Source organism: Rhizophagus irregularis, chromosome 5, assembly GCF_026210795.1.
Source record: "Rhizophagus irregularis chromosome 5, complete sequence".
NCBI lineage: Eukaryota > Fungi > Glomeromycota > Glomeromycetes > Glomerales > Glomeraceae > Rhizophagus > Rhizophagus irregularis.
Window position 1 is genome coordinate 5,629,373 of NC_089433.1, and position 12,026 is coordinate 5,641,398.

The 12,026-nt window shown below is 26.8% G+C and overlaps 3 protein-coding genes across 3 annotated transcripts; 1 reads left to right on the forward strand and 2 right to left on the reverse strand.

Moving 5' to 3' along the window:
- Positions 1-1,520: 1,520 nt before the first annotated feature.
- On the reverse strand, positions 1,521-1,943 carry OCT59_025742 (uncharacterized protein; the record flags this gene model as incomplete). The annotated part of the gene is made up of 1 exon (XM_066140687.1): positions 1,521-1,943. One exon carries the CDS (start codon positions 1,941-1,943, stop codon positions 1,521-1,523), a length of 423 nt encoding a protein of 140 aa, XP_065992271.1.
- A 6,853-nt stretch (positions 1,944-8,796) lies between these two features.
- Positions 8,797-9,271, forward strand: OCT59_025743 (uncharacterized protein; the record flags this gene model as incomplete). Its single annotated transcript, XM_066140696.1, has 4 exons — positions 8,797-8,930; positions 8,997-9,058; positions 9,108-9,139; positions 9,221-9,271. 4 exons carry the CDS (start codon positions 8,797-8,799, stop codon positions 9,269-9,271), a joined length of 279 nt encoding a protein of 92 aa, XP_065992272.1.
- A 1,092-nt stretch (positions 9,272-10,363) lies between these two features.
- OCT59_025744 (uncharacterized protein) lies at positions 10,364-11,907 on the reverse strand. The gene is made up of 2 exons (XM_066140700.1): positions 10,971-11,907; positions 10,364-10,899 (listed from the first exon to the last, which is right to left on the reverse strand). Exons 1-2 carry the CDS (start codon positions 11,885-11,887, stop codon positions 10,488-10,490), a joined length of 1,329 nt encoding a protein of 442 aa, XP_065992273.1. The 5' UTR covers positions 11,888-11,907; the 3' UTR covers positions 10,364-10,487.
- Between the last annotated feature and the right edge of the window lie 119 nt (positions 11,908-12,026).

Genomic DNA, 12,026 nt, shown 5'->3' on the forward strand with positions numbered 1-12,026 from the left:
CAATAGCTGCAATATTATCAAGAGGCTGTATAAATGTAATACTAGATAAATAAATTAATACATTATATCTAGTATATACTGTATTTATATATGTTTATTTAAATAGTTTTACCACTTGAAGTTCAAGAGCGCATTTTAACATTAGGTACGTTGAATTCCATCTCATCTTAACATCTAAAATAAGGTTTAATTCTTTAATATTTTGACTATTGCATTGGCAAAAAAATCTTTCACGGCGCTATGGTGAAACTCGGATTTTTACAATAAGCTTTCTTAGCTAAATAAAAATTAATAATAAATATTTTTATTTTAGAATAATATTAAAAAATATTAGTGTTTTATTCTTACCTTAGGTATTATTTTATTTGTAAAAAGATTTGTATTATTCAAAATATCATCTAAAATTATATCTTCATCTTGTGGTTCTCCCGCTTTGATATATTTTAGTATCTCTTGAACTGCAAGGTTCATCATATGAGCGATACATCTGACATGATTTCATGGCGATGGAATTCAATGTGATTTTTGATGCACATCTTTTCAAATTCCTTAAGAAAGGTATTGTTATTAGCGGCATTGTCCGTTGTTATTCCAAGGGTCTAAATTAAGTGTATTATAGTATTATCATTAGTATTTTTATTTTGTCTTTATAATACATTATATATATTAATATATACTTAACCTTTGTGAATATTTTTTTCTTTTCAAGGCATTTTAAAAATGCATTTGCCAGATTTTCGCCTGAATGAGAACCCTCTAAATAAATAAAATCAAGAAGAATATCTCTAAGTTTCCAGTTAGCATCAATATAATGGCATGTTATGCCGAGAAATCCAAGAATATTAGGAGAGGTCCAAGCATCCAACGCAAAACTTATTTTTCCTGAAACGTTCTTCAATTTTAAGAGGTAAGTAAATTAATTTAATTATATAATAATAATAAATTAAAATTTATAAATTCTTTACTAACCTGTAATAAATTTTGAATTTTTGTTTGATAATTTTTAAAAATTTTTAAAATATCATTTTTAACCGTATCTGCAGTCGGAATACGTGTTAATGGATTACAAATATTAATCAAATAACCAAACTCGGGAGATTCAACAGTGGTAAATGGCAGATCATCTGCAGTGATCCATATAGCAAGTTTTTTCCCGAAAAATCTCATTTGTAAATATCTATAAATAGGTTTAATTAATGAATAAATTATTACTTTAAAAATAAAATAAATAAATTATACTTACTAATCGTTGATTATCTTCACGTAGAAAATTATTCATCAATTCTACTTGCTTCATAGTAGGAGGATCAATTTTGTTTGGATGTAACTTAAGATGGCGATTTAAATTACCTGTTGAGCTCCCTTTGCCCATATTATATTTACCGCCACTGTTAAATAATATATTATATAAATTATAAAGGAATTTTTTAACTGTATTGAAATATAAAAATTCTTTACCTGCAATATCAGCATTTTGCCCATATTACGCCCTTTTCATCTTTAAACTTATCAAAATGATTTTACACATTACTTCCTTTTTTATTTTCGTCCAATGTGCTTAAAACTGATTCATCAGCTTTATTTTCGTCTTGAATATTTTGTTCTTCTTCATTTCTACGCAGTTCTTCATTTATACGCAGTTCTTCTTCATTTATATGTGGTTCTTCTTCATTTATATGTGGTTCTTCTTCATTTATATGTGGTTCTTCTTCATTTATACGTAATTCTTCTTCATTTATACATGATTCTTCTTCATTTATATGTGGTACTTCATTTATATCTTTTTCACTTAATATTTCTTCTTGAAGTAATATCTCATCTTCTTGAAATAACACTTCATCCTCTTCTTGATCAAATAACATTTTTTCTTTACAAGAATGCTTTGATTTATGAATATTATTATTTTTAAACTTTTTATTGTTTTTACGTTTTTCTTTAAACATTTTATATTTTATGAAGTAAAAAAAGAAAAATTTTTTTTACAAAAAAAAGGATTTTCATAGATTTATAACAAACAATTGATAATCAATTTACTAATTTGGTTCAATTATTCTGATCAACAGGTTTATTTATTTAATAAATATTTTACATTTAAACGTAATAATAATTTAATATATGTGACCTGAATCTGACCCAGATAGACTCGGTTAGATTAAAAAATTTACCTGATCCGATATCAGGTTAATAATTTGTCAACCTGACCTGAAAATTTCGGGTCAACCTGACGAGTCACCTGGGTTGACCTGACCTGTTCGGAGCTCTATTGGTGATCGTGTAAAAGTGATGACCATAGTAAATTTCGCTAACTTTGTAAAGTTAGAATATTTTGTGTAACATTACATGGTATGAATATAGTTGGCGATGCTTGCAATTCTTTATGATTCATTGTCAGTTGAATTCTATTAAAATTCATTTAAAATGCAGTGGATTGAAGATTCAATTAATAAAAAATTTCTCAAATTATACGAATTTGAAGAATTTAAAAATGTTAATAAAATTTATGATGGTCAATGTTTAGAAGTATACAGCGCGGTCTACAAAGTTATCATGTAGCGATAAAATCACTACTTTATAATAATAATGAATGCATGAATGAGATTGTTCGTGAGGTTGGTATTGTATGTTTTACTGTATATGACAATTAATTTAAAATATTTTTCAGCATTAATTTAGATTCAACTTTATCACCAGTTGAATTACTGCTCTATCTCCAAAATTTATGGAGTTACTAGAAAAGGTTTGTTAAATTAAAATTAAAAAAATGAAAAGTTTATTATATTAACATTTAAATTTTAAGGGAAAGATAAATCGTTTTCCTTAGTATTGGAATTTGCAGATAATGGAGAAATGATTGATTATTTTCGAAATAGGTGTCAAACTATTTATATGGACGATTTTATTAATATAATTGTTCAAATTGCGAGATTATTATTAATTTTGCACGAAGATGATATTTTTGGCATTAATATCATATAACAATTTCTCATAATAATTTGCAAATCACTTTTATTCTATTATTAAATTATTCTGATTTTAGAGTTCCAATATTTTACTTGATAAAAAGAGAAGAGTTAAACTGTCAAGTTTGGGGCTATCAAAAAGAATTATAAAAGGTTTTCAAAGCAAAAATCAAGATATTATCGATTTTAAATCTATTTTTGAATATATAAAGTTTAAGCATGGAAGATACAACAAATTATTTAAAGATAATGAATTTACTTTATTTTAATATTTATAATAATTGTATTAATTATGGCAACATTATTGTGACTATACTTGCCACCCATATTAAATGGGATGGGAGAATCCCCTATCCCATCCCATCCCATATCCCATCCCTTTTGCCAAAATCCCCTCCTATTTGCCAAAATCCCATTCCAATCCCAAATCCCAATCCCACCCATATCCCATATCCCATATCCCATCCCTTATCCCAAATAATCTCATTGGTCAATTATCACGTGACGTTACACAAATTTCCAAAAAAGGAAATTTTGCTTCCCGCAAAAATTGAAAGATTTTGGTTTCACAAGTATTCCAAAAAAGGAAATTTCTACGCCGATCATATAATTCTGGCCAGCATTGCATCCATTACCAGAATATGAGCAAAATTAAGATCCCGAACAGATTTACGAAGTTTATATTTTAACTCCGGCCGGAATTACAAATTATAAAGGTTTAAATCCTTATCCTACAAACCCAATTTTTAAGAGATTTACTGATCAGATTTTAATGAAATTTATATCTTTGGATTCGTCTTGATGCAAGGAATTAAATGGTAGTGAAATCATATTTCTAAAATTAATATTGACTGATTTATTATAAAAAATGTATTTTTATACTATATATTATTTGAAAGTAACATGTTTATAGCAGTTAGTATTCAGTAATATATTGATTATTTTATTTGAATTAATAATTTTGATGATATCTGTTGATATTGTTTTTTTAGATTAACAGTAAATTAATTCCTGGTTTGTAAATATTATTTTATGAAAAAATGTATTTGTAACGCCTGATTACGTATCTTTATTTGCAACATCCTTTTTTTATTTTTTTTAATAATAAATTTAATATGTGTTTCACAAATAAATTTTTTATATGCAAAATTTAATTTGGAAAACTTTTACTTAATGTACTTAAGACAGTTTCATAGATAAAATTTAAGTTATAAGCAGTTTCTTGAAATTTTTTAAAAAATTCTTTTATCTTAGTTACACGACTGATCTTTTGTTTTTGTTTACATTACGCCTGATTTTAAATTTTAATTGGATAAAATTGGGGGTTGTTACAAATAAGACGCATAACAGGCTGTTACAATTAGATTTATCCTTATTTTATTAAATATTTATGCAATAATAATAATATCTATCAAATTATATATATTAGAAATAAATAATCAAACTTTTTTTGATGAATTAATAGATAGGTTTAAGTTAATTCAAAGTTAAATTGTAATAAAAAATATAAAATAATAAATTGAATAAATATATTTTAAAAACTTTTTATATTAAAAGTAACCAATTATTGCTTGCTTTATACATGTTATTTAATAATATATATTATAAAATACATTTTTTATAATAACTTAGTCAATATTAATGTTGGAAATATAATTTCACTGCCATTAAATTCCTTGCATCGAGACAAATCCAATGATATAAATTTCATTAAAATCTGATCGGTAAATTTCTTAAAAATTGGGGTATGTAGGATAAGGATTTAAACTAAATTCTGACCTGAATTAACATTAGACTTCGAAAACTAAAATATTACGGCCGGAATTATGTGATCGGCATAGAAATTTCCTTTTTTGGAATACTTGTGAAACCAAATCCGCCCATTTTTTGCGGGAGGCAAAATTTCCTTTTTTTGGAAGTTTGTGTAACGTCACGTGATAATTGGCCAATGGTAGAAATGTTACACAAGTATTTTGGGATTTGGGATGGGATGGGATTTGGGATTGGGATTTGGGATGGGATGGGATATGGGATGGGAGGGGAGGGGATGGGAGGGGATTTTAAATGGGCGGCAAGTATAATTGTGACAGATTGTATAAACTCTAGAGTCTAGAAGTTTAGAAGAATGTATTAATAAGTTGGAATCTATAGGTCGCTCTAATAAAGGTAAATGTAATTTATGTTTATTCATTATTGTAAGTACAAAAGCTAATTAATTTTTTTGATAGGACGGGAAGTCAAAATTGTCGTATTTAAAAACGAAAAAAAAACATTTAGTAAACTTTTGAATTATAACAATAAAAATAGTATCGCATCAAGAGTTAAATTGAAACATGGGGAAAGCATTGGTCAAAGAGTAAAAAACTGACATATTGAAATGAAACGTAAAAAATAATACAAATGTGATCGTCTGGAGTATAATTACAAATACTTCTTTTTCATTTTCACAGTATCTGTGTATCAATAGAATGTAAGTTTATTACTACGGGAATTAAACTAGTTTTTAGTCATAGAGTTTCTTCGCCATTATCACGGTAAATTAAATTGTTTGCTAATTCTACATACCGGAATTAATATATCTAGTTTGTATACAATCATTTACTTCGACAATGTAATTCAACGACGTATTAAACAATAAATATTCCAAGTTAAAATAATACATTTTAGGTTGAATTGATTTGAGATTTTGAGTAAACTATAATAAGTATTGTGTATTTTAAGTAACTTATAAATTAAGGCAATTCTGTGACAACTAAATTTTGAGCTTTAAATGTAATTAGATACTCGATTAAATGACAAGACAAAAATTTAATTCGAGTCAGAAAATGTCAATTGAATTGTCATTCATTAATAATCTGACTAATTGCATCAAAAATAAATAAATCCCTTTCATAAAACTGCAATTTGATTAATAGCTTTGATAATTTGAAACAGTTATAACGAACTTTACAGAATTCAAAAAAATTTAATCAGAAGTTATTCAGTAAATAAATATAAACCACCTGAATCTCGAATGAATTATGCAAATAATCGCTCAATAATTAGCGTTAGCTGAAATATAAATAATAAGTATCAGAATGAGGATTAGGGCGTTGAATTAAACGAATCAATTAAATAAACTAAATTAAACATTTTACAAATATAGAAACCAGACAATTCAATAAGACATTGAAATATAGATGATAATTTTAAACATATCTTTTCAGATGCTTGTAAAAATTCACGATAGTTTTTTATTTTATTAGACGTATAAATCTACAAATTTGGTAGAAATCATCATCTTTTAGCTAACACTTTTATGGAAACATTAGAATTTACTTTTTTATAAACATGATATTTTATTACAGTCATCACTGACGTATAAATCTACAAATTTGGATCATCATCTTTTAAAAGCTAACACTTTTATGGAAACATTAGATTTACTTTTTTATAAACATGATTATTTTATTCACAACCATTTAGTACTAGTCTTGCGTCAATTTATTAATACTAAAAAAATATAAATACTGATTTAAAAAGTTTTACTTAGATAGAGCCTAATCTTCTGAAATGCTGGTATACTGTATATATAATTTATGTTTATTTAGTTGAAATTTTTCAATTTACATAGATTGAAAATCCTTTTACGAATACGTATTAAGAGGATATGTTTATTTTTCTTTAATTTTATGTATTGGGGACAAAGAACAAGGGATAGATAAGGGGGAATGGTATAATAAATATGAAAGTAAATATTTTTGGTTTATTTATAATGAAAGAAAATGATATTGAAATTTTTTTTAGAAATTAACGAAGAAAATAAAGAAACGGAAAAGAATCGGAGAACAATAAGAACAATAAACCATGTGTATGGTGTGTATTAAGGGGGAAGGTTTGTTGCATTATGTAGAAAGAAAAAATCGGAGGATAATTTAAATCGTGGATATGAAACAAGATTCTATTAAGGTAGCTTTTAAAGAGTTTTCCACAATTAAAAATTTTTAATGATTTAATAACAAACATTAAAAATATTTCTCTTTTCGCAATGATTTTAGTATTTATTGCACATTTAGGTCCATTTATTGATATGTCGTATTGCCAAACGCAGATGAATGTACACGTTAGTAAAGTTTACGCTTCGTAAGATAAATGGAATCTAAATGTTATATAAATCTTCATTGATTTATTATTTAAATAAAAAAGAAACCAACAGTTAAAAAGGTTTGTAGGCTAAACTTTAATCTGTATCATGTGACTCATACTTTCCATCACGTCATACAATTACTAAATAAGTCTATGATCGACTAATAATTAACCAATTGGCTAGTACCTCGTGCAGGGTTTGTCTTATTCATTTCAAACTTCAGTCATAGCAGAAGTAGTGAGGCAAATGTTCATAGCTAAAATCCTATGTTATAAATAGGTTAAAAATTTACAGTTTGATAAATTAAAAAGTAATATTTATTATGTACGATTTTTTTGAAATTTAATTTTTGTTATTTCTAGCACATTTATCAAATGTCACTCTAATTTATGATTTATAAAAGTTTGAAGACACCATATTTTTGTCGTTTATAGATGATAGCCACCATATAATGATAGATTTTCAAATGCTTTAGTCATTTCTTCAACCAAATTTTGATTTCTTACAACAAATTTTAATTTTCACGTTTAAAATTAAACGATTTGACGTGTGATGTGAAAATTATACCACGTGACTTAGGATTGTGTAACTTTGTAATTTATAAAAAACGTTTTTTTAATATTATGGAGGTAATTGAATTTCTGCGAATACTTATATAATTACACCTTCAACAATTGTTTTCCGCATCATTCAGTCCCTTCAAGGAGAATTTCCAAGTTTTGATTTTATAATTTATGAAGCAAAGAAAGCAGTAGACTGGCCTTATTAAAGATAAAAGACCATGACCGCGAGTGTAAAGTGTATAAAGCGTTTATACTTCATGAAAATATATTGTAACCATGATTAGTTTGTATTCGATGATGATTTGAATGATGGCTTTTGACGACCAAATAGTATATTAATTTTGTATTTGAGGTCTGAATAGAGTATCATTGATAAAATGTATTTTGAATAAAACTTGATAATTGATATTTTGATGATAGCTTTGACGAGCATTGAATATTTTTTGTGTATTTGAGGTCTGAATAGAGTTTCATTGAAAAAGTTTATTTTGAATTTTAATAATTATTAAAAGAATGTTATGAATATTTACAATTGAGAATAATTAATTAGTTGATATAGATCTTTAAATTAAATTTCATAAAATTTTAAAGAAATTAACAGTATTGTTATTTTAAGTTAAAACAAGTATATGATTCTGTACAAAGCTTAAATGAAATCGGTGCTTTTGAACATTATAAGGTATTTATCTATTTATTGCAGTTGTTTAACTTTGTAAATTTATATAATAATGAGATTTCAAACGTTTTTAGAGTTCCAGTAGTGATGACGAAAGTCCAATTGCTATCTATAAAAACATTGTTAATTTATTTAATTTAACGTAAGTAATTGATTGTTGATTGAAGTCACCTGAATCAGACGAAGATGTAGAATTATGCGACGCTATTTTAGATAAATTATCTCTTATTAATATTGAGGAACTTAGTTGGAAGGACCCTGTAGCCAGCCTTGTGCTTGATGAGAATTCGAATCTAATAAAACCCTTAGACAAGATATCACTGCAGCAATTATCTGTATATTTTTTTTAGTATTGTCTTATCATTTGCGATCTTTCACTGTACATAATGAATGAATTAATTTTATTATTGCACTACAATTAGGAGCCAAAAGGCTTTATCTTCCCGAAATTAGAGATGAAATAAATACAAAATGTATTATGCTTCAAACGAGTTCTTTCATAGTATTAATTTTTCACCAGTTCCTGTGAAATTTTTGCATGATTCAAAATGGAAGGAGGTTCCTTCTAAACAGAAACAAGTCGTTGATAATATTTTGCTAGTGCTGTAAGTGAATTTTTTTATTAATTTACTATAATTTGAGTAATTTAATTTAGCGCTAATTATTTTTAGTAAAGAAGTATGGAACAACCGTACTTATTCAGATCATAAATTTACCAAAAAATTGAACGAAGGTTCATATTTCTCGGATGTAATAAATCCCTTGCTTCGTGCTTCTTTAAGTGGAATTGATCGTGACAACACATATTTACCGTGTAAGTATTTATTAACAATTAACATTTATTGGCAATTATAACCATTTTTTTAATTGTATTAATAGGAACTTATGTACTTAGAAACTACTCGTATTTGTTGTGCGTCACAAAAAAAGAAAGATGATTACGTGAAACTTTGGCGTCAGTGCAATGATGGAATTACATGGGTTTATAATTCTTGTTCACCTGCAAGGAATCAATTTTGCTTATTGGGATTACAGACTTTTGGTACAAATTTAATTAATTTAATTTATCAATTGTATAATTACTTGTGTAAGGTATTTAAATACATTTTGGCTATTGTACGTGATTTATATTTGAATGCAATCCATAGCGAATCAATTTTTTTTAAAAAATATTCTATACATATTCCGGACATTTTCCGTATTAGAAGAAAATTATTAATTTTTTTTTAAAAAAAAATTCCATACATATTCCGGACATTTTCCGCATTAGAAAATTATTAATTTTTTTTTTTAAAAAAAATTCCATACATATTCCGGACATTTTCCGCATTAGAAAATTATTAATTTTTTTTAAAAAAAAATTCCATACATATTCCGGACATTTTCCGCATTAGAAAATTATTAATTTTTTTTTAAAAAAAATTCCATACATATTCCGGACATTTTCCGCATTAGAAAATTATTAATTTTTTTTTTAAAAAATAATTCTATGCATATTCCGGACAATTAGTAATTTTCTGTACGTATTCTGGACATTTAAAAAATTATGAACAGATGATGTGATTATTTTTTAGGACGAAAAATGGTTATTTCCTGGACACGCTCAAATATACCAGGACATTTTCCGGACATTTTGTAGATATTTCCGGACAATTCTTTTTTATAGGGGTGTTTATTTTCAAAAAATTCATAATTTAGATTGGAATAAAGTTCATACCAATGTAAAAAGATTAGTAAAATACCATCATGTACAATTTATAGAGCAGTTGTAATTAAAGATTGAACAATTGGAGTGGTTAATTTAGAGGAAATAAAAGATTATGAGAGCATTTTAATAAAATATAAAAAATTTTTGATTATTAATATTATAATATTTACAGGAATAAATTCTTAAGTATGATTTAAGATACGTGGAAAAGTTCTTCCGAGTCAGCAATTTCAAAAAATGAGTATGATTAGTTAAAGGGTGCTCTCTCAATGTTATTTACTAGCGCAAAAACTAATACTGTAATGTTCATAATATTAACTCATAGTGGAATTATTTGTCTCACTGGTAAAAAAACACAAAAGCAATAATTTTTTAATAATTTAATCTCTTTAATTTTTACAAATTTAAGAATTACATGACACATGTATTGTTTAAGAAAACCTACAAAATCTACTTAAGAAATTTGAAAAAACTCTTTAAATTCAGGATCTTGCTCTAATTTTTGCATGTGTTCAATAATTAAGCTTGTATAAGCTTGTATTCCATCATCATATTTAGTTCCAAGTAGGATAACTATTCCATCCAAATTTCTTCCTCTTCTCAAGCTAAATCTTAATGGAGTTCCATAACCAAAATCTAAATCATATAATGAAGATTTAGACCAATTGGTCAAGACAAGATCTTTACCACAATAGTAATTACAATTTAATTTAATTTCACTTTTATTTGGTTGTTGCTCAATCCAATCAATTGAGGATCTTATTTTTGAGTCATTTACTTTATCAATTGCTTTTCGTATTTGAAGTGCAAGATTTGGTTGAGATCCATTTATCAACTCAGAAACAAGCATTTTTGGAACCGTATTTCTAGGAAATATCAGGAATATAAATATCAAAATTTATCAGCGATTTAAGATAAGACATATCAGTTAACTTACAAGATACAATTACCAAAATAATTTGGTGGAAAGAATGGTTTGAGTCTTTTTCTTCCATCACAAGGAAATGCACAAATAACTTCTGCATCTAAAGGAATTCCACGTGCTCTAGTTACCAATCTCCAAAGGTGAGCTACAAGTGCATCATTAGCTGAAACCAAATTATGTTCACCAGAATAAACATTGCATAATTTTTTTAAATTATCTCTATTAATATGAAATAATTTTGTTATCATCGGTGGCATCGGTGGCATCGCTTGAGAAGCCTCAGTCGGAAGTTTAAACAGCTTGAATTCAGGATGCTCATGAGTTGGTGGGTTACCACTAGCCTTTAGTAAAGAACGGTCATGTACAGGAGGAATGATTGGTTCTTGACGAGCCTTACGTCCCCAATTATCTAAAAAACAAAATAATGAGATACCATCTGCAATTGTATGATGCATGACCGTTCCTAAAACAACAGATCCATCAGCTAATGTGGTATGTTGTACCATAAGTAATGGCACATCCAAAGGAAGTGATATTAATCCATGAGTTACAGGTAAATCAGGTACAAGATGATCTGGAATTGAAGAAGGCTGCCAATTTTTTTCTTCAAGTTGTTGAATTGTAATATCTGGGCTTTCGGCTATGATAAATGGAATACCTTGATCACAACATGCAATGCTTAATTTACCATCAATTTCTTTTTTTAAACGACCAGCCAATGGATAATAATCAGATAAAATATCTCCCAATGAATCACGTAGTTTACTAGGATCCATAAAATCATTTTTGTTATCAACATTCTTGTAAAAATGATGAGCAAACATGTAAACCATTGGAAGTACTAAATCATGATTAGATAGAATTATTGGTGAATGTTGTGTTGGTTGAGTTGGCCTGACATTATAAGTTTCTTTAATACTAACAGTCATTTTGAACAAAAATTTGCGGTAAAAAGAAACTATAATTTAGAATAATTTTGTGAATTTATAAAGTTTACGCAGATTTTTCCCAAGCCAAATTAGGTATCGCTATCCACTGATTTTACCCAACTTGGATTTTCCCGAAATT

Bases quoted from the DNA above. Each gene is read 5' to 3' on its own strand.
- OCT59_025744 (XM_066140700.1), bottom strand. From the start codon at position 11,887: ATGACTGTTAGTATTAAAGAAACTTATAATGTCAGGCCAACTCAACCA. The intron at 10,900-10,970 runs GTAAGTTAACTG...GATATTTCCTAG, and splicing joins TATTTTGGTAATTGTATCTT to AAATACGGTTCCAAAAATGC.